Here is a 23,762-nt window from a genome sequence, read left to right as displayed (position 1 = left end):
AAGGAGTTCGCCATCGTTAGCGCTCAAGCGTTGCATATGAATTGACGCTGTTTTTTTATTTTAATTTTGGGGTTTTTATGCCTTTATTGATAGGACAGTAGACTGGCAGGATATGGGGAGAGAGATGAGGAGTGACATGCAACAAAGGTCGTCTGGATCGGGATTCAAACTCTTGACACGCTGTCAGGCTGGCATTGCAGCTTAGGGTACCCATGACTACGGTGCCACCGGCCCGGGCCCTAACAGAGGGTTTCAGTGCGATATGCGTTGCTGTTGGTAAATGAATGCCCCACTTGATAATAAATACTACAAGTCTCTGCAAGTCTCTGAGCTTGTAGATCTGCTACTTTTGCTGTTTTGGAATTTGAACACTGAAAAGTAACAGTTTAGGTTTCCAGAGACAGAGACAAATTGCCACTCCTCCCACTGCTCTGTGGCGCCACGGCATCCTCATGTGTGCAGAGGTTTCATTCTCGCTTGTCTCAAGTCTGAGATAATTGATGGATTCACTCAGTTAGCATTTAAATTATCCCACTAATATCAGCAAAGTGAACAAAGTCTCTAACAAACTCCTGTTAAATTAACATTAAACTGGGATGATGATAATAATGACAAAAAGAAAAGGTCCCGACTTGAAAGGAAAAGCTCTTGGGAATTAAAACGCAATACTGATGGCAGATGATTTGTTTTCTTCTTGCATATTATGCATAATGCTGGAAATCACTGAAATAACAGGGCTCTCACTTCAAATCCGTTGGCAGCAGGCCTCAATTAGCAGCTCTGAGCTTCCAAACTCAGCGAAAGAGATCTACGAAATTAGCACACCGTGTAAACTAACACAGTATCACTTACCAGTGAGCGTGTGTGTGTGTGTGTGTGTGTGTGTGTGTGTGTGTGTGTGTGTGTGTGTGTGTACACGTGCGTGCATGCTTGGGGAGGGGGTTCATTTGGGGAAAAATATTCCTTCTTTAACCACATGAACCCTAGCGTCTCTATTCTTGGATAACATTCAGAAAAATATCTCACAGCTTGTGCAAGTCGTTTGGCAGTCAATTTTGGCGAAGAGATTTGGTAGAGGAAAAAAAGGATAAGAGTATAGAGGTTAAGGCCCTTGCACATATGCAATGTGATTTCTTTAATAAGATAATCCGTCTTTCAAAGAAAAGCCACTCGTCGCACGATGGAGGGGATCATAGAAAGCATTTTCATTGAGTGAGGAAATCTGACTAAACAGCAGCTTCCATATTCTGGTGAGAACATTAGCCATAAATTGCCAGTCTACAAGCTCACAATGCATCGCAAGGGATTTTGGGCCCTATTCTCGCCCATGCCTTACCGATTATCCCTGAACTTCTTTTTTACTATTTTGAAAAGCATTTTAAAATACTTCAAATAGCCGATCTACATCGACACGTTGTGAGCTTGTAGCTATTTGAACTATTTAAAAATGTTTTTCAAAATGGTAAAAAAAAGGGCAAAGACTTTTAGGGATAATTGGTAAGGCATGGACCGAAATAGGGCCCATATACCTGTAGCGTAGGGAAAGTACAAAAAAGTACAGTTTGTGTTTCACTCTGTCAGATAGCAGGAGACTGCTGCGGTTATTTGACAAACTGGCTAACCGATGGATATCGACAACTCTACCCCATGCACTTTCTCCTGATGACGCACCCACATGCGTGTGTGCGTGTGTGTGCACACGTGTGTCTCCTTGTTATTGACTAGACCTTGTCCACCGCTCTGTCTGAGCTGAGTAATTGATTTTGTCCGACCAGCGTTGCCGTGTCGTGTTGCGGCGTCGTGTTCCACCAGCGTCTCTCGGGCCCCTGCAGGCTCCCATGGTGTGTGTGTGTGTGTGTGTGTATGTGCACGCGTACGTGTGTGTGTGTGTGTGTGTCCTTGTGCCTCTGTAGGCATGAATTAATTCACGGAGGGAGTGGTAGAAATGAGCAGTGCGTCCTGCTGCGCTCATTACTCTGTCCACCTCCATGTCAATCACACTGGAGCGGTTGTTGAACGACCTGCAGTGAATTCACTAAATGCTCTCCATAGGTCTGCTCTGTGCTCACAACTGAATTACTGCCATTTACTGCCATTTAATGCCCCCTCTATCTGTAAAGTAACTACATAAGTACATTTACTCAAGTACTGCACGTAAGTTCAATTTTGAGGTATTTTTACTTTAGTGGAGTATTTCCAGTATTAAGAGTTCTCAACGGGCCTGAAAATGAAGGCCCGGCCCTAACTGGGCCTAGCTAACTGGGCCGGCCCGGCCTGGCCCGGCCCTACTAGTAAGCATACATTTTAGGCCCTACCCTACCCTAAATGTCGGGTCGGGTTCGGGTATGGTCGGGTTTGGGAAGAATTTGAGAACTCTGTCACAGAGTAAATGTAATAAAATAATACAACATATATATTTTTTCCTTTTTTCATTGAGCCCGAGGCCCTACCTGGCCGACTAATTAGCGTACATTTTAGGCCCTACCCTACCCTAAATGTCGGCTGGCGTATGGTCGGGTTCGGGCAGAATTTGAGAACTCTATAGTATTAAGGTACTTTTACTTGGTGTATCAGAATATTTCTACATTGCAGTATACTGTTTCACCACTGTTTTCCACCACTGTCTCTCACACACACATAAGCTTGTGCACGCACGCACGCACGCATCCACCACTGTCTCTCACACACACATAAGCTTGTGCACGCACACACACACACACACACACACGCGCACACGCACACACGCACACACACACACACACACACAAAACCCGGATAAGCAAAACCTGCCCTTCAGATATCCTCTGAAACATCATCAACTTCATAACACACACACACACACACAGACACACACACACACACACATGTCGGTACCACTACAGGTACTTGTGAAGACAAGGACTTTTCCCCCCGCCCACAAGCCCCTCCTCCTCCCTTGTGCTGCTGTCAATCTAATAGAAAATGACTGGCCGCTAATGGCACAAAATCATCCTCTAATGCCGATCAGATGGCAGGCGGGGGAGCACGCAGCCACTCACCTGTCACAGGAGATGTGCGTGATGGATGACACGGGACTCCAGCACACTTTAAAAGGTGTACCCAATCTGTCAATCAATCAGTGACTCTGAGCCCTGCTGAGCGTTCCTGGGACGACGCAGCGTTAATCAAAACAAAACGCTCAAAACGTCTGGAAGGCGCTCGGGGCGAGAGAGGGGGGGGGGGGGCTCATCGGCGCTTCTAAGCCACATAGTGCTCCTCTCTCCCCTCCAATCTCCTCCCCTATACCGTCTCCTCTCCTCTCCCCTCTCTTTTAGACTGCTCTCTTCCAGGCCTGGAATTTTGCCATTTTAGGGACAAGGCCACTTGGCCTTTGGTGCTGTCCATTTTTTGAGGGCACAAAGGCCAAATGCCAGGGCAGGAAGGCCATCAAATAAAACAAGATTTTAGTCCATTGAAAGAATTTGATGAATTTAAGGGTTAGGGATGATAACCTAATCTGCAGTGAAATAGATAAATGATGGTATTTACAATCTGATCCATGCTCAGCCCTGCACCAATCAAAGTCACTGGATTGGTTAAAAGATGGGGACTCGGGGGAGTTACGATTTCAGAATCTCAACAAAAAACACAGGTGTCTACATGACGAGAAAGAGACACCGGTGTCTACTGTCAGCACATTGACAAGAAAGAGAGAGGATAAAGTGGTTCAGTCAGCTGGGGCATTAAGGCCACTGTGGCCTCAGGGCATGCCATTGGTTTGAGGGGCACAAGGCCAAACTGAGGGGCAACGGCGGTAATGGCCTTCATGACCTCCATGAAATTCCTGCCCTGCTCTCTACGCCTCTCCCCTCTACTTTTGTCCACTCCGCTACTCCCCTCTCCTCCCCACACCTTTGCTCCCCTCTCCTCTCCTCTCGGTGGGCATTATAGATGGCTGTGCTGTCTGAGAAGAGACAGTGGGAGAGAGCTCGGGCTTATTTTAATTAACGATTGCCCCCCCCCCCCCCCTCTCCGCCGCCGCCGCCGCCCACACACACACACACACACACACACACACACACACACACACACACACACACACACACACACACACACACACACACACACACACACACACACACACACACACACACACACACACACACACACACACACACACACACACACACACACAGCCCTCCGTAGATTCGGTCAAAGATTAAAACTCGTTAGGATTGATTTTGGCTTCCACCCCTATTACAGAGCTATGGTCTCACAGTGGCCTGAGAGAGATGGAGGGGAGGTGTGTGTGTGTGTGTGTGTGTGTGTGTGTGTGTGTGTGTGTGTGTGTGTGTGTGTGTGTGTGTGTGTGTGTGTGTGTGTGTGTGTGTGTGTGGCGCGAGGGGATGAAGAGGAAAAAGAAAGTTGAAGGTCACAGGAGAGAGAACGACAGAGAGAGAGGGAGAGATAAGCGGAGATTAACTCGGGACAGCGGTGTCGACAGAGGCACAGAAGATATTCTTTTGGGTTATAGAGATTGTTACACAATCTGATCTGAAAAAGAAAAATGAGCGAGAAGACAGGTAGCGAGAGAGAAAGAGGGAGAGAGAGAGAGAACGAGAGAGAACGCAGGGGCGTCACAAGCCCTAGTAACTGAGTTACTAGGGCCCAAGGTGGAGGGGCCTTAATGATTTTATACTTTAGCTATTGAAAAATAGCAGATCTACAAGCTCACAGCAGTCCCGTGCTGCGAGCTTGTAGATCTGCTATTTTTGAAAAGTCGTGAAAATGTGTGAGAATATATGTATTTTTTAAGCGAACATTTGTAACTCAAGTTTTGTTTCTGGGGGGTCCCTGGAACTAAATATTTTGAGATGGGGGTCCGTGGCCAAATACATATCATTTTGGGGGTCCTTCACATGAAGAAGTTTGAGCACCACTGACATAGAAACATAGGTTTTTCAAAAAAGAAAACCTTAGAAGGATTTTAAATATTCAAAGACTTGCACAAATTTTCACGATTTTTTTTAAAATAGCAGATCTACAAGCTCGCAGCGTGGCACCGAGTGCCTGTGAAATTGTATATCTGCTATTTTTCAATAGTTAAAGCTCAAAATAATCCAGTGAATCCTCGTACCCAGGACCCAGAATTTGGTGCGACATCCCTGAGAAAGAGAGAGAGCAAGCGAGAGATAGAAAAGTGCAATGTCAGTCAGACTGCATGACATGTGCTCTAATCATGGTGGGGTCTTGGGGGAGAGGGTAGGGAAGGACGACTGCCCAATTATAGGAAAACTTGCGTAATTTCCTCGGTCCCCTGCATCTAATCCACTTCACCTTGGGAGATGTGCACATATCTAGATCTGCATGGCTGAGGTCTGATATAGGTTGACTCGGATCCACCGCAGACGTGTGGACAGCTGTGTGCTTTCATAACAGGACCGTCGGGACGTCGGTTAGGGAAATGTGCATTAGCAGATTAGGAAGGGCAAGCTATAGCGGACGACCGCAGCATACAGGCTATACCTGTGGGGATTTCATCCGCATTCCATTAACCATGACATTTACTGTATTATAGGAATATTGGACATATCTGACTTGTTTCTGTCTTTCTTTCTTACAAAACATATATATGCAAATAAGGAGGGACTAAAATATTTCACTCACTTTTGTTTTTTACACCTGTAAATCTGTAAAATGCGACAATAAAAGTTAATCGGATTCACTTTGATCCTTCTCTTTAACTCTTTGAGCGCCAGCGCCCTCTAGGGGCCAAAGAATGCCAGCGCATCTCTCATAGGCGAGCGCTTTAGCTTCCAGGACTTCAGCTTCCAGGACCTGACGTGCTCACGTTGATGCACGGCATGGAAATGTCCCGGATGAAGATGCTAACAGAATGGCTATTCCCATTTTGTCATCTAAAAGATCATTTTTGGGCGATTTCGCCGTAAATAAACCTCGCGCCGCTTTCCTAAAACACAAAAAAGAGATATAAGCCTTTAAAGATGCGGTCTTTCATTGGATTAGGCGGAGATTGGCGATTGCGTTCGCAAATTACGGCCGGCCGGGACGTTGTTAGCTTTCGGCTAGTAGCTACAAAAATCAAGCCAGGCTTCAGAAGGCCTCTTATCATTTTATTCATTTAATTAAATAAAGCCGAACTACTTCGGGATCGGCACACTCGTGTACTCATCGGAAGCGGCGCCGAACATCGGGTGAACATTGGGGAGCTCAAAAATGTATTTTAAACCATTTTTAATGGAATATATCGTCGGACAGAGTAGAACGGCTAGCTGGCTAGCGGCTAGCGAGCCAGGACCACCCACGACTCTACAAGCAGCTCGGGGTAAGTGAATTAATAAAAAAAAGATTGTATTGGATTGAAATAAAGCCGAACTAGTTCGGGATCGGCACCAGATGAGTTAACAGCACATCTTTTTTCCTTGCTGTAATTCATTTTAAAATGAAGTTTATTCGATCTTCTCCAAGCCCAGGCATCGAATCATATCAAGACAGCCATCTTGGTGTTTGCAAGAAGAGCTATAGGAGGCTGAAGCTTAATTTAATTGATTAAATCCATTTCATGTATACTCCATTGCATGATAGGGGTCGCTTTGCTCCAACAACTGATCTTCCGAGGGTCAGTTATTTTCGCCAAGCAACGCCGCCATGCCACGACGTAGAAATGAAGCTTGACATCTCTGTGTCTTTGAGCCAAGGCCAGGGGAATGAAGCAAGGGCTTTCCGTTCCGTGATGAGTCCGCGTGTGTCAGACATGTCCGAGTACATTAGACGGCGCATTTGAATCAAGCTCATTAATTAGTCCACGTCGCCCATTATAGGATCCCAGCGGCAACAACGATCACACTGAGGAAGGTGACATTGGACCAAATAGCTTCCGACAGCCTCGGTGACGTAAGCCAAGCCTCGGCCCTGGAATCAGTCCTTAAAGCGAATTAAAATCTTCCAAGATTCTGCGGCCACAGGGCAGCCCTGTGTAATCAGCCCACCCGGGCTTATACGTCATGGACCAATATAGACCAGTGTATCGAAGCGATCTAAAGATTCATGCCTGTTGATGTTTGATTTAGAGATGCTCTGATTGCGATTTTTGGGGCATACCGATATTCTCAATCTCAGCGTCAAATCCATAAATTCTTCTATTTATTGCGTTACTGTAGCAGCATTTATATATTTAATGATTCTTCTTACAAAACATTGACATTGTATATTAAGTATAAACATTAGGAGATTGCAGGCTGAGGTCCTTTAGTATCCAATTCAACTTGTAGGAGTTACAGCTAATAGCTGATCTAGCTTGTAGATCGGCAAAGCTGATACCGATCAAAGCCGATAGAGACATTATCGGCCGATCGCGATCACTTACCGATCAATCGGCACATCTCTAGTTTGATTGTCTGTGTAGGCCTACGGTGTGTTTTGTGCTTCGCTGTTACTACCGTCTCCCTTTAAAGTCCTGTGGTGCAGTCTGGATCCTCAGAACAATGGAATGATGTTGATCTCCGGCCAGAACGCGTCCCTAAAGGAACTTTACAGAACTTTTTTCTTTGCTCCATCGTTGCCCTCATTTAGTGTTCCCTCATCCTATGAATTATGCATAATGTTTCATCCTCTAGAATCTGGGGAATCCACAGATATATGCACACCAAGCACAAAATGACACATGGGGTCGGGGAAGCGCTTGTTTTGTTGCACTCCCTAGCATTACTTCCTCATTCTTTCAGTAAGGCTCTGATTGGCGTTCGCCATTCGGCAGCCGTGGAAAAGTTTTATTTTATTTTATTGTATTTTTTACTTGAGTAAAAGTATCAATACTACAATATAGAAAAACTGTTACAAGTAAAAGCCCCGAATTCAAAATGTACTGTAAGGTGAAAGTAAAAAAGTATTGGAATCAAAATGTACTTAAAGTAGAAAGTGCTCATTATGCAGAATGTCCCATTTTATGTTCTCAAATGTATAAAATGTAGGCTATAAAATCTTTTGCAAATAGACGATCTACAAGCCCACATGTGTTGCATCGCACGTATTACTACTCAGGTACTTAGGTGTAAGTACAGTACTTGGACTTAGTTACTTTACACCACTGCTGTTTGGTGATGTCGCACCTTGCATGCCTCATCATGAATTGTTTAACTGCACATTCTGATAAGTATACATTTTCATCATTATTTTTGTACTCTTACTTGCATGTTTAAATGGACAAAAATGAAAACAAGCCTTTGGCATTTTAGTCTTTTTATTATTATTATTTTTAACACGTATTGCTGTACTTATAAAACTGTCAATAAAATTGTCAAAGGTCAATCACTTCAGCCCTATATACAGTACGCGGTAATGGAGTCCGCAGGATACGGGGGTGAATAAATTAAGAATCCGCGGCTTGTGATTGGCTGAACGGAGGTCGGGAGCGCTCTGCTGTGTTCACTTGGACCGCGCAGAGGTGCCGAAAGTCAGGGGGATTAAGATTTACTATTCTGTCCATAACGGTACATATCTCGGTAATGGCGCTAAGTCGGCTCATGCGACCTTCACAACGCTCGACACGGCGACTTGCTCCCTGCCGCTCGCTCGGCGGCGTGCGCCTCCGTCGTCATCACAGAAAACAAGCGCTCCTTCCTTACGGATTCCAATATAGCATACAGCACAGCACATTGCAACGCGACACATTGTGATTTGTATACATTTTATAGATGATTCCACATAGTGAGCACTTTCTGCTTTTGGCACTCTGAAGTACATTTTGATACCAATACTTTTGTACTTTTATTCAAGTCAATTCTGAATTCCAGACGTTCACTTGCAACAGAGCATTTCTACATTGCAGTATTGATACTTTCACTTAAAAGACTGCACGTGACGCCACGAGCCACCGTGCGGGGAGGAAACGAGTCTGCTGATGTAGCGCGGCAGCAGTCGCTCCATATGTTGTTATGCTTTGTGGATGTCACGTGATCGCATAATTCAGGAGGAAATGCTTTTATTGTGTAGGGTGTCAGAGGCGTCTCATCAAGCATGTTGCCGCTCCCAGCGAGCCGGAGATGAGAGGAGACAGAACGTCAGCCTTAGTTATAGCTCTCTCTCCCTTGGTTTCTTTATGTCTACGCTATAGTCTCTCACTCGGTAATCCAGGGCCGCCGTGGAGAGAGGCGGACGAATGATTCAGGGGCCCAAAGGTCAAATAAATGTTAAATGGTGTTTTTTTTTAATACACAACGGCTCTCCAGAGCACTTTACGTTGTGCATTCACCCATTCACACTCACATGTACACACATGCCGGCCGCAGAGAAGCCATGCAAGGTACCAACATGCTCATCGGGAGAGGTTAGGGCATGGGTCTTCAACAGGGGGTCAGGGGACCCCTATAGGGTTCTCGGCGTGTCTGATAGGGTTTTATATTAAACCGTAGCTTACTGTCATGGGGCAGCCACGGCTGAAGAGAGAAACTCCAATTCCCAGAATGCAACGGGAGATAGCGTGATCAGGAAATTTCTGAGTGAAAGAAAATAGGATCGCACGGAAATACTGGAAATACTCGCATTACGTTTACTCAGATTACTTTTTCTCGTTCGAAATAAGGGAAAAACTATAAAATACTCTGATTATATCATTGTTTATTGTGTTCCATTTTGCCACTTGTCAACAGTAAAGACAACTTCCAAAGAGTCGTTTTAAAGTAATTGCTATGTTTCTAAGCGACATCATTCCCACAAGACCCCCAGGCATATGGGAATTCCTTCCTAAGGACGATGCTAAAAACACTTTCTAAATCCTAAAACAATCCTAAAAATAAAAAACACTGTATAGCACATTGAAAATGTGACACAGTTTCTGTCCCAGATTGAATAGATATAAAGACCTAGGTTGCATCTTGTAAATAAAACAGGTCCTGTGTAAGTCATGATTATTTAGAGCTGATTATTTTCTGCAAAGACACATTTACAGCAATTCTTATGAGTGAGTGAGTGCAGAGTGAGTGAGTGAGTGAGTGAGTGAGTGAGTGAGTGAGTGAGTATGTGCGAGCGAGACTGCGAGTGAAGGTGTGTGCTTGCGTGCATCAGCGTTCATCACCATGTTGCCACAGACATAAAACATAAGTATTACCAGAAACATGAAGAGATAGCACTGAATGACCATAACAGGCAGGGCCGGATCTAGGCATAGGAAGGGGGGGCAATGCCCCCCTAAATGCCCTGTCTGCCCCACCAAACGGCATGCAAAAATCTAAAATTTCAATTTCATTGCGACCACCAGGGAGCAGTTTACCATGAAAACCTCCACCGGCCGTCCGCCGTCCGTCCGTCCGTCCGTCCGTCACACGTCACACGTCACACCTTTGCCCTGCTCATATCTCCGCATCAGTATGACATCACACCACATGTGTACACAAACCTTTGTGTATGTTGCTGTGGCAACAGTCTGTTGTTGCTGGTCTGTTAGTGTACGTTAGCAACCACCTTAGCAACCATGGTTTTACCCTAGCAACCAACTGTTTACCCTAGCAACCAACTGTTTACCATAGCAACCATGTTTTTTTACCCTAGCAACCAACTGTTTACCATAGCAACCATGTTTTTTTACCCTAGCAACCAACTGTTTACCATAGCAACCAGATACGCAGAGCAGGGATCTCCATATATGGGCATGAACACGTGACATCACACTGATGTCAGATACTCAGAGCAGGGATTTCTCCATAATATATGGGCATAAAAGGGATTCTGTTAGGGATCTCCATATATGGGCATACAAGGGATTCTGTTAGGGATCTCCATATATGGGCATAAAAGGGATTCTGTTAGGGATCTCCATATATGGGCATAAAAGGGATTCTGTTAGGGATCTCCATATATGGGCATAAAAGGGATTCTGTTAGGGATCTCCATATATGGGCATAAAAGGGATTCGGTTAGGGATCTCCATATATGGGCATAAAAGGGATTCTGTTAGCTGTTAGTGATCTCCATATATGGGCATAAAAGGGATGCTGTTAGGGATCTCCATATATGGGCATAAAAGGGATTCTGTTAGGGATCTCCATATATGGGCATGAAAGGGATTCTGTTAGGGATCTCCATATATGGGCATAAAAGGGATTGTATCCCAGATGATGCCCTGTTAGGAGATCCACACTAACAGAATCCATATATGGTCCTACCGACAGCTGCTATAAGCCAACCCTGGCGATAAGGTCTGAGTCGAAGAAATGCTTCTTTCCTGGCAAGAATTGCCCCTTTATACTGTAGGGCTTGTTTGTGTATTGTATGACATCACGCCACATCATCGGCTGAGGACTGTGTGATGTCATCATATCTCCATATATGGAGACATAAGTTGCTCATGCCCAAATATGGGCTGGTGAGGTCAGACTTAGTGTGATGCGTAGGTTATCTCCATATATGGAGATTCAACTTCAATGAGTAACCATGGCAAACTGTCAACTGCCCGTATGTCTTGATAATTGGTAAAACAAACTTTTGGCCTATTTGTGGAGATAAGCGACCAACGTGGTCGCTTATCTCCCGATTAGGGAGTCTTACTGGTTTGAAATGTTATGCTATAACTACAGTAGGTAGATGGATAGATAAACTGATAAGATATTAGAGAGAGAGAGAGAGAGAGAGAGAGAGAGAGAGATAGATAGTGTAATACCTGTTGTTTGTAATGCGTGTTATAGGTATAAGTGTGCCAAAAATGCATATTTTTCTATGTTTTTTGGGTGTTTTAGGGGGTTTGGCCCACGCCGCTTTGCGTCATGGGCTGGAGGTGACCCCCGTATCATTTCTTCCTGCCCCACCTAGTGCTAAAGGCTAGATCCAGCCCTGGTCTGTAACTCTGAAAACACATTGCCCGCAATTAGTCCACTTTCAGAGCTATGGTGGTCCTTGCACCATAACTTGTACTAGTGGTCTCACTATCACATATAGTGTGTGATAGTTTTGGGGGTTTTCTATAGTTTTCTATATTTACACATATAGTGTAAATCAGTGTCATACTGTACATATTCTGAGGAAATCCTTGAGACATTCAGTAATTGGGTATTATGATAAATAAATAATAACATTATAATGGTGTGAAAAACAGAAAATGGACAAGGCCAAGTCTTTGCCAAGGGCACATTTGTCCGTGTACGGACATATTGATGACCCCTGGGCATGCGTGCGTGTGTGAGGTGCAACATATTATCCGTAGGATTTTGCTGACTCGTCTGCTGTGGGCGATCATTGCTCTCTGCCAGGCACGAATAACATCCAATTAATTTGAGAGTTTGTCAGCTTGACATGATCTCTTGACCCCATCCCACACACAACATGGAATGCTTGTCTCAGAAAAACCATCATTTATTTCCACGAGTTGTAATGACAGGGAGGCACTTGTGTCGGGTCCTATTCACCTGAACTCAACCCAAATGACTAAACACCACTAGAAATGGGACGATATGAAAATTTCATATCACGACTATTGTGACAAAAGAAATCGCGATTTACGATAAAAAATCCATTATCCTGGGGCGGAACATTTGCCAAAACATTGCACGTAGATCGGCGATTTTTTTGCAAAGACATTTGATAGAGTGGAAAAAAGACTGTATCAAGTACGTATATTATAAGTACATTTTACCAATTATAGAGGGTTTAAGTGGCACCAGATATGGAGCTCGGCAAAAAAAGGTGAATTGATCCTAGTGCATGACAGAGGACGATATCACGATGAATGAAATCTCCACGATACGATTAACGTGAGTGTTTTTTATCACGATAAACGATAATATCGCTTATCGTCCCATGCCTAGTAATGACAGGGAAGCACTTGTCTCGGGGCACTATTCACCTGAACTCAACCCAAATGACTAAACACCAGCACACACAAACACACACGCACACCAAGAAGCACTGCTAATTCTCCTCCTACTCTCAAAGGAGTTGTTGGATGTTGGTCCAGGGGTTGAGGATGATGGGGAGTGACAGGTTGGGTCTGCTTCAGGAAGTCGTCAAATAAACTCGAGAGCCAATCGGAGCATGAAAGAGGAACAGCGTCAAAGCCCGACTTAGACTTGCTGCTTAAAATAGACGATTTACAAGCTCACAAGGCGTCGCGGACGAGATGTCTTGTGAGCCTGTAAATCGGCTATTCAGGCATTTCAAATGCTTGAGTAGAAACATTTCCTAAAAAAAAACAGTATACATTCATAAAAACAACAAAAAGTTAAAACTTTTACAAGCTCACAACATTTCACATCAATATCATTGTGAACTTGCAGAGCCATATTTTTGCTTGCCATACATACACCGATGTATGTATGGCTTACCGATAAGTGGTTAAATTAACAGAGGACTTTACTGCGTATTATATGGAGAAGCTCTCTGTGGTGTGTGCGTGCGTGCGTGCGTGCGTGCGTGCGTGCGCGTGTGCGCACAATATCATTCCCCTTGCACTTGGCATGTGAGGCGGAAAAGGAGATTACTGTGCGCGCCCGCTTCTATAATTACCTCTCATCTTTCAGCCTGTGCTCTTAAACACAAAAGGGGATGCCAGGCGCTATAGTACACACAGACACGTGCGCTCTCACACGCTGTCACGCACACACACAATGGGGGGCACTTCGGTGTCAAGTCATTTGTTTTGTTTTCAGCAAAGCGCATCGCTGAGCGCTTAGAAAAGCGCTACATAAGTCTGATGTGTTATCATTATTATCATTATTAGTGCATTGTTGCAGGCTGAAAGAAGAAAGTACACAGTAATTGTGTCTTTCTTTTCTTTTTAAAGGGGGTGTATTCTTCCACTCACATCCAAAGCTGATGGTGGGGAGACCACCCACGCTACCTTTAAGCAACACTGGTCAGGTCTCTCTCTCCCTCTCACACTCACACACACACACACACACACACACACACACACACACACACACACACACAGTACATGTTGCTCGTAACTATGGAGAGTGACTCACCTGTAGCGGTTCTAGCCCACACGCACATTATATAAATATCTTTTCTCATAAAGTCGTGATCCCCGCAGTCTTCACAAAAATCACACTGTAGTGCACTGCACGCACTGCAAAAAGTCTACTTCACTCCAACTCCGAGAGGGTCAAATTTGAATTGGAAGCATCGCACACGCGCGCACACACACACACGCACACGCACACACAGACACACACACAGAGTTACAGCCCTGTAGTGTATAGGGTCCATTTGGAACCCAATTTCAAATTAAATTCAAGGAGCTCCAATTCAAAGGAGCTTTGTTGGCATGAGAAAACATATGTTTACATTGCCAAAACAAAGTGTCAAAATATAATAAAAACAGTTGAAAACGGGGAACATATGCAGTCCTAAAGGAATCGTTAAAGGGCACCGTTAAGGAATCGGACCGCTACATAACCGAAATAGTTAAAATTCTACTCGAGTGTTGGGGTTTGAGTCCACCAAGTAATGCCTGTGTGTTGGGGGGGTTGGGGGGGGGGGGGGGGGGGGGGGGGGGGGTTATTTGGCTGGAGTATTTGTCAATGCAAGTACTCCTGCATGCGGGCTCCTCACTGGCAGGTGAGCCAGTAGGAGAAAACAGCCGTCACAGTCAGACACACACACACACGACTGTGAAACCCCATTTCACCCCCCTTTTGGCAATAAATGTCAACACAGAGATTAGCATCTGTTCACAGCTCCGTATATCTGGCTACACAGCATTAAGCCACACCACACATAAAGTATATTCCTACTATTTACAGCGTTAATAACAATTAATCATGGCTAAATGTGTTTTGGAGCCCAACACAGCAACACAGTCTTGGCAAAGTAGAATTCACTCACTCATGCAATTCGCAGCTTTCAAAAAAAGCCATTAAGAATATTAAGGCAGAGATGTACTTTGTCCCTCCACCACCGAATAAATTGTCCCCTAAGCAAAAATACAATGCATCTTTTTTAAGTGGACGTTGGGGAGCAAGTGACCGTCCCAACTAGCAACATTAGAAATAGAGCGGAACTAGCAGATCTAGAAGCTCCCAATGCATCACGATGTGACGCGTTGCGAGATTGTTGGAGGAATTGCAGACAAGCTCATGTAGAAAGTATAAACGACAGGGCAACAGAAGGTCCCAGGGTCGAATCCCAGCCCTGTACCGATGAGGTGTCCATGAGCAAGACACTGAACTTCTGAATGAGCGCGAAGCAACACGTTGTGAGCTTGTAGATCTGATATTTTCACAAGTTTGGGTCCCTGTAAACGTCTAATTTCTGTTGTGGGTCTAAAAGGTTTGGGAACCACTGGTCTACTGAACATTATTATTCTTTGGCTCACTCGTTTTCCCCATCCACCTAAAATCTCTGTTTTAAACATAAGGCGTTGTGAGCATGGGTCTTTAGAGGATTTCACTGTAGCTCAGTCGGTATAGAGCGCTCGCTTGATGTAGATCAGGGGCCTTCAACGTTTTCAGGCCGAGGACCCCTTAGTTGAGAGAGAGATGAAGCAGGGACCCCCACAACCTTGTCATAGATTCCATATAGCTACATCGTTTGACAGGACAATCATCAGTGTATTTTGGATTCATGTCAATTTGTGTTTTCAGATATTTAACCACTTGAACCGTCAATACTTCTCCCCTCTACACCAAACCTCTTTGCCGAAAATAGCTGATCTACAAGCTCACAACGCCTCGCGCTGCGAGGCGTTGTGAGCTTGTAGATCTGCTATTTTTGGCTAACGTTCTCAGAATCTGGTTAAGAATCTGGCTAAAAAGGAGATTTTATTATTTTCTTTCTATCACACAAAGATTTGGAGGACCCCCTGTAGTAACTCTGAGGACCCCCTAGGGGTCCCGGACCCCCCGTTGAAGACCCCTGATGTAGACCACAAGGTCATGGGTTCAATCCCGTGCCATCCACCAACTCGGCGTAAACGAGTAGTACGGGCTTGGTCAGGGTTGCCAATCACACCGCAGTACATTTGAAACGTAACCTTTTGTCGAATGCTAATCCAATATTGATTATGGAACCCGAGCCAACAGGACAAAGTCACAGGTGGCATCAAGGCAAAGATCAAGGGGGGGGGGGGGGTGGGGGGGAGCCGTCAGGGGAACAGAAAGTCAATGTTTCTGAGTGTCATATGGAAGCTCAGAGTAGCTGCTTCAAAGGCTTGACTTTTCGCCCCGAACAAAACGGTCGTCAGCACCACACACACACACACACACACACACACACACACAATCCCTGACTGTCATCTGTCTTCCTTTTTTTTTACGTCGGAAGACTCAAGTTCAGGACAGGCTTCAGAACTTACGCCTGCAGCAGGAGACTTGGCTCAGATCTGAACCCATTTGATTTGGGAGCGTTAGGGACCTGTAGCGACCACATGCCCCATGCCGACATCGACCCCTGGCAGGGCTCGAACCTGTACCGTCCGCACGAAAGGCGCGTGCTCTAACCACTACACTAGGGCGGTCCCCTGCCTCACAATCCCTGTGTAAAGCAAACCCTTCATTTGTTTTTGTCATTCTTTACCCTGCGGTCTATTTGAACCCTTTTTTGCACTGCATTAAATAGGTATTCTCAAGTTTTTCCCCATTGGTTAGTTCTAGCTTATATTTATGTAATATAACGATTTCAAATTTAAATGTCCTTTTAGGATGCGTTTCTTTTGTGCACGCTTTTGCTCTTAATGTTTTGTTTAAAGCACTTAAATTGCCTTGTTGAAATATGCAACTCGTCTAAAGCATAGGTCAGGTGTAGTGGGACCTCGCTCTCCCGCACAGCACAGTCATTAAAGGCTATAAAACATCTTGAACTTTCAAACAATGTGCTGCAGAGGAGCCCAAGCAAAGCTGCACGCGTGCACGCACGCGTGCACGCACGCACACACACACACACACACACACACACACACACGCACGCACGGAGGAGGGTGATGAGAGCAGAGATCCAGCAATCTTATCTTCATTTGGGAATGCATTAAATGTGCTCCAAATAGGGCCGTTTAGCTGCTTTAATGCATGGCCGAGTGGAAAGGAGATTAGATCGGCCGTGTCTTCAGACTCAGAGCCCCAAGGCACACAGCTGTGCCCGTCTGGACCGATAGAGCTTCCCTCCGTGTCCGCAAGCTTGAGGTGTGCCCAAGACAAACATGGCAAGACTCACCAACTCCGGTTTATACTTCCCATATCTGCGTGGAGTAGGTGGTCACTTTTTAATATGAGACCGAAATCAAGTTGGAATTAGGGATGGGACGCTATGAAAATGTCATATCACAATTATTGTGACAAAAGAAATCGTGAATTATGATATTATCGCGATAATCAAAATCCATTATCCTGGGCAGAACATTTGCCAAAAAATAGCAGATCTACAAGCTCACAACGCGTCGCAACGTGACACATTGTGAGCTTGTAGATCGTCTATTTTTTGGCAAAGACATTTGATAGAGAGTGAAAAAAAGACTGTATCAAGTATGTACAGTATATTATGAATACCTTTTACCAATTATAGAGGGTTTAAGTGGTACCAGATATGCAGCTCGGCAAATAAAAGGTGAATTGATCCCAGTGCGTGACGGAGGACGATATCACAATAAATTAAATCTCCACGATACGATTATCGCGAGTGTTTTTTATCACGATAAACGATAATATCGCGTATCGTCCCATCCCTAGTTGGAATCTATTTATTTCCAAAGGGAGAGTGAACGTGAACACAGCTTCTTTAGCCCCATGGTCACTGAACTAAATATTGGACCCGATCGTCACAAGCCACACATAGCCTTCCCAAGATTGTCATACTAAAAAGGCTTTTTTTCCCCCCAGAAAGACAAACCAGGAGAAAATGGACTTTATTACCTGCCTTTCTCTGTCCCAGCAACTAGGGATGGGACAATACGCGATATTATCGTTTATCGTGATAAAAAAACACTCACGATAATCGTAACGTGGAGATTTCATTTATCGTGATATCGTCTTCCGTCATGCACTGGGATCAATTCACCTTTTATATGCCGAGCTGCATATCCGGTACCACTTAAACCCTCTATAATTGGTAAAAGGTACTTGTAATATACGTACTTGATACAGTCTATGTTTCACTCTCTATCAAATGTCTTTACCAAAAAATAGCCGATCTACAAGCTTGTAGATCTGCAATTTTTTGGCAAATGTTCCGCCCCAGGATAATGTATTTTGATTATCACGATAAAATCGTAAATCGTGATTTCTTTTGTCACAATAATCGCGATATGAAGTGTTCATATCGTCTCTCTAGATCTCTAGATCTAGCACCAGTAAGAATATGGCGTTCGCCAGATCTGCCGTCAGACGTCTGCGCCCAACTAAGGTGGGAGACCATTTGTAGGATTCGCTTGTAAGCTTGTAGATCGGCTATTTTCAGCAAAAATTTTCCCCACCATAACAGAAAAGAGAAAAGGCACTAGCATAGAGCCCTGAACGGACTCCACTCAACCATAATGGAGTTTAAGTGGTTGAGACACTTTAAGACTACTATGGCAATTAGTAAGCAACAATTCTCCTCATCTCACAGATACAGTGAGTGACCACTGACCACGGAGGGAGCTCCATTGATCTCACTGTATTCAAATATTTTTGGTTATCCACAGGATTTAGCTTACTATAACCATTCAAGAAGGAGATTAAAGGCTTCCAAGTCAGTCTTTTCGAAATCTTGCAGTTTATCTTTCGGCACAAACATGGGGTTAAATGTGTTCTATTGCTATGCCACCAGACTGTGGAATGCCCTACAGACAGAAATCTAAAAGTTTCCCATACACTGTGTACATACATGTACATACATACATACATTTAAATGTTTACTGTTAGGCCTACATATGTTATATTGCTATTAGTGTTGATGATGTCTGGTATATTATTGTACTGTATATCATCAGGTAGTCTTTAAATGTCTCTATGAATAGAATACACACGAGGACCATGCACAGTATAGCCCTCAGGGCTTGATTGCGTTATTCGGCACCATTGTACAATCATAGACCACTGTAATATTTGCAAACTGTTAATACGTATTCAATCAGTCAGTCATGCAATATTGTCTGCACGCTCTCTTGCTTTGAAGGGTAAGTATTAGGCTGAACGTTGCAGGCAGGTTGGAGCTGATGTCTTCGCTTCACTCATACAGACAGCTGAGACTGAGGGTGTTTAAGGTTGTGTTTCCATTCTAGTGAGGCTGGCATTTATATATCTCCATCTGTGTCACATTCCAAAACACCAAGCAGAAAAATATGCCCACGGGTGTATAGAAACAAACAAACAATCACGTGCACGCCGGCGCGCATGCAAAGGTAGTCTATTATGACTACTATGACTCAACTGGCGTCAAGAGCAATTTGATCGCAACGATCCAACCAAACAGTCGCCTTGTTCAGAATGTGCCTGGATAATCAGATCATACACAATTAAAGGACCACTTCACCACTTTTCAATCTTCATAATTGGTCGATCCTCACTAATGTTCATGATAAAATAGCACAATGTCTCTTAGGAGGGCTTTGGGAAGTTCAGAAACCTACCTACCAGTGACATCATCGTTAGGCAGATTTTATTGAATTTTTTAAACAAGATTAAAAAATATAGGCCTATATAGAGATTTTTATTATCGCGAGAACAATGGCTTCCATTATAGCATTGTAACATTTCAGGAATAGAAAGCCTGCAGTTTCTATTAGCTTGGATTCGAGCATTTTTTTTGCCATTTTATCATGAACATTAATAGTGAGGTCCAATTATATGAAGAAACTGTTGAAAAGTGGTGAAGTCGTCCTTTAACTTTTATGAACCCAACAACTGACTGGTCAGAACAGTCAACATCGTGGTCGGTCACCCATTGGAAGAGCCAGGTCAGCGAAACCATCATCATTGCCTTTTCTTTCCAGACAGACAACTCCATCCATCCATCACACTTCACACACCAACATTACGCACGGAATTACGCAACAGCATACAGTGCAACACGTGCCCGTTAAAAGATGCAATATGGGTTTACAGTAGACCTATACTTCCGTGACCAAAACAAGGTTTTTTAACAGTAATATTATGGAGGAGCCATACCGTATACATATGCCAACCTGTGCGTCATGTATTCCACAACAGGTTAGCGCACGTGGTTCTCGACGTGGGGCACGGGGTCTGCAACTCTCTGAGAGTGCACAAATGGAACCAAATGGAACCCATTGTGCACTCTCAGAGATCGAGAGTTAAATAAATACATAAATAAAAAATCCGAGGATATTATATCAATCAATCAATCAATCAATCAATCAAAATCAATCAAGATGTATAGTTCTCAAAGATAGGCTATACATGTTGTCAAACCGTAGGTCCTTGAAAGTTGAAATGTTGACAAACAAACACTATAGGGTTTAGCGAACAGGTTGCTAAAGGTCGAAGTTAGTCAGAACAGCCGGTAAACTAAATTGCTATGGATGACATATTGCATCTTTTACCAGAGGCTACAGCATTCACATTTATGATCGCCGGGGCTCAAACTAAGTGCCCGTCTCACTCACCCGTTAGTTGGTCATACGAGCCGTCCAGCTCCCTGGAATCAGACAAGCTTTGCTCACGGGTTTTCGCCTTCATTGTTTTTATTTCCCCCGTGCGTGCGCTGGAATGTGAAAGTATTGTGGAAATGGTTATGTCTTTGCGATTCGATTGCTGTCCTTTTGAATCGATCGTCTCTCGAATGATGGTTTCCTACACCGTTAACGCGACATTAAGGTATAGCCGGTTAAGAGAGAAGTGATTATTTTATTTCCCCCTAGTACAGTCCGTCTGATCGCTGCCGTGTGCGCTCGGCTACTGGCTGCTATACTCGCACTGGCTGGCTGGCGCGCCTCGCTTCTGGACTCGAGTCGACAGACACACGCGCGCGCACACACACATACACGCACGCACGCACTCACGCACGCACGCACGCATGCACACTTTCAGACTTCATGTGGTCAGTCATCTATGATATTTGTCTATGACTCCAGATTTTGGGCAAGGTTTCAGCCAATCTGAGCCAAACAATTGACTTCAGATATCTTGCTGCTGCCTGGCTGGTGGAAACCTATTATGTCCATTCCTTCCTAAAACATTCCTCCTTTATTTTATTATGATATAAAAAAAAAAAGCTCACATGGCTTAGATCAGCTATTCTCACTCCTTTTGTGGGACATTTATGATGAAGTAAGTAGCAGGGTATTCATTATTCATATTTTTTTAAAGGGGGAAAAAAGGTGAGATTTGGAGTCATTGCTCCACTGCAAAAGAATATATATATATATATTCAAAAAAATGAAAAGGAGGTACTTTGGCCCAGTGGCGTAGACAGAATTGAACCCCCGACTAGGCCTGCGTCCGACTGGGTGGGCACGGGTGCGCGCCGCGCGATAGCGCGGCGCGCGAATTTTTTTTTGACGTTTTTCGGGTCGGGTCGGGCCTTCTGGTGCGATTTGGGTCGGGTTTCTTTGCATGATTAAATAATGAATTAATGCTTGTTTTTGCCTTCAATTCCATTTCATTACAAATACAATTAAACTAATCACTCATTCAGTTAATACCTACTATGAACAGAATGAATAGTGTCAGTTCCTTGCGTTAATTCTGCTTGATTCTATTCAAAGAAATGATTTGCAATGCGTGGCATGCCATTTGTTCAGTTCCATTCATTGCACAGAAAATACAGACTTGATTAGGGTTACATAATTCTCTCTATAATAATAAGTAACTGTAGATGATACTGTTAAGGTATATCCATCAAAGCTTTATAAAGCCAATCAAAGCTCAGAGCTTCCCTTGAGAATCAAATGTCGGAAGACATGAATGAATCCAACTACGGTGTCTTTCTTCCTACAGAATGCGTGGCAGTTAATAATAAAAGCTACATAAGACACACATTTCTGAATCTAAAGAGCAATCAATGACAACGGCTTTATCGCAGAAATACTGTTTTTATTAGGCTGTGATAGCCTACAAGACAAGTTAACGCACCAAATGCAAATTGCCGCGGTGGTGTGGCGGCTGTGCGCTGTCACCGCTGTGGCCTATAATTAGCCAAACTTTAGGCCTATACATACATTGTTATGAAATGTATAGGCTAACAATACAGTATATGAACCAAGCTAACCAAAAAATATAGGCTGACAGCCTAACATACCATCGTATGCTGTGCAAATTAACAGTGTAACCACGGCCTAAAAATAGGCAAACATTACAGACAGTCAGACATATGAAATGTATAACAATATACAGTATATGAACCAAGCGAACAAAAAAATATAGGCTGACAGCCTAACATACCATCGTATGCTGTGCAAATGAACAGTGTGTAACCATGGCCTACAAATAGCCAAACATTACAGACAGACCTATACATCTTGAAATGTAACAGACAGTCACCTGGTTCAGACAGTCACTCAAGTTCAATAAAACATGCAATGGTGTAACGTTTAAGTAACCATTACTATGGCATATTATAGCCAAAAATACAGTGTCCAAAATAGTGGCATTTGACATGCTGAAATGTAACAGTGAAGTATCTGTATCGATCAAACAAAAATATGAATGAATAGCCTACTTTGAATATCAAAGTAAATAAAAAGTGCATTTTATGGACATTCCAATAATCTGATTTAGTGAATTAAATCGCTATTGCACATATTCCCCCTCCCCCCAATTCCAACAAACTCATTCCCAAATAGGCTATATAAACGAACTTTAAACGAAAATAAAACGTAATCCTATCCTATAGGCCTAGACAGACCGCCTACCTACATGACGAGGCGTAAGCGTCGTGGCTTGCTGTTGAAGATAGATATTATCTCATCATAATCCAATTTGTCTGAGAGTTCGCGTTCAAAAGAAAGTAGGCTGCAGTTGTTAAGGCGAGGTGTAGTCATTGAGGCTCGCAGTCTTGTTTTTATCCGATTAGTTGTTGAGAAAAGTCTCTCCACTGTACATGATGTCATTGGCAGTGTTATAATAACCCTTAACAGTGCGTGGATACGGGGGTAAGTGTCAGCGCAACAGATGTCAAGTACATCTATTAAACATTTAAACTCGTGTCCTGCATTGATTTCGCGTTCAATCTTTTCCATGAAAAAGGAGTGTTCCAATTCTCTCATAGATAAGCCAAATAACTTACTCGGCCCCACCAGTGACTCAAATTCACCAAATGTTTCGGATCCGGGCATTAAGGAGGACGCGGCTCGCATTATTCCATATGCATCTTCCTTAAACCTACAGTTGAGCTCTGTCAGCTGTCTATCCAGAAGAGCGTTCCACATTTGTCTTAGATCTAAGTTGCTCTTTATATTTGAGGATTTCCCCAATGTAGTGGTCACCACCGAGTCAGCGAGTTTGGCAGGAATTTTTCTCACCCGGGATAGTTTGACATCCCAATCACTGATGTCATTTGTGAGCATTAACTCATCAGTTAATTTGATCACTTTGTCAAAATCTCCATTCGTATTCTCTCTATACGCGGAAAATCTTTTTTTTAAAGATTCGATTAGAGCAATGCATTCTGAGACAGACTTTTTAGGATTCTGTAATCCGATTGTTGCAAAGTCACTGGTATCAAATAATTTACCAAATGCAACAAGCAAAAATATAAACTTCTTTGTCTGTATTTGCTGTAGCAGTGAATCTGCCTCCAGTTTTGTCTGTCCACTTTCTTCCAGAAACGCAGCCAAAAGCTCTAGTATCACGTCAAGTAGTTCTAGTATTTTGCTTATTGCTCCCGATTTTGAGCTCCAGCGC

At 43.7% G+C, this 23,762-nt stretch overlaps 1 protein-coding gene across 2 annotated transcripts in view; it reads right to left on the bottom strand.

The window, feature by feature from the left end:
* Nucleotides 1-20,619, bottom strand: part of LOC308297574 (A-type potassium channel modulatory protein KCNIP2-like) — a gene marked incomplete at both ends in the record, with an annotated part of 215,751 nt that extends 195,132 nt beyond the window's left edge. Inside the window, one exon of one of the 2 annotated variants that reach the window (XM_080741048.1) lies at nt 20,525-20,619. In XM_080741048.1, the coding sequence (XP_080597174.1) occupies nt 20,525-20,597 (73 nt within the window). The remainder of the gene's footprint in view (nt 1-20,524) is intronic. The other variant, XM_080741045.1, reaches the window with a different exon arrangement.
* Between the last annotated feature and the right edge of the window lie 3,143 nt (nt 20,620-23,762).

This window comes from Nannobrachium achirus, assembly GCF_963921795.1.
Source record: "Nannobrachium achirus genome assembly, chromosome: 13".
NCBI lineage: Eukaryota > Metazoa > Chordata > Actinopteri > Myctophiformes > Myctophidae > Nannobrachium > Nannobrachium achirus.
The sequence above is the reverse complement of the archived record's forward strand: the minus strand, read 5'-3'. Positions and strand labels throughout refer to the sequence as shown.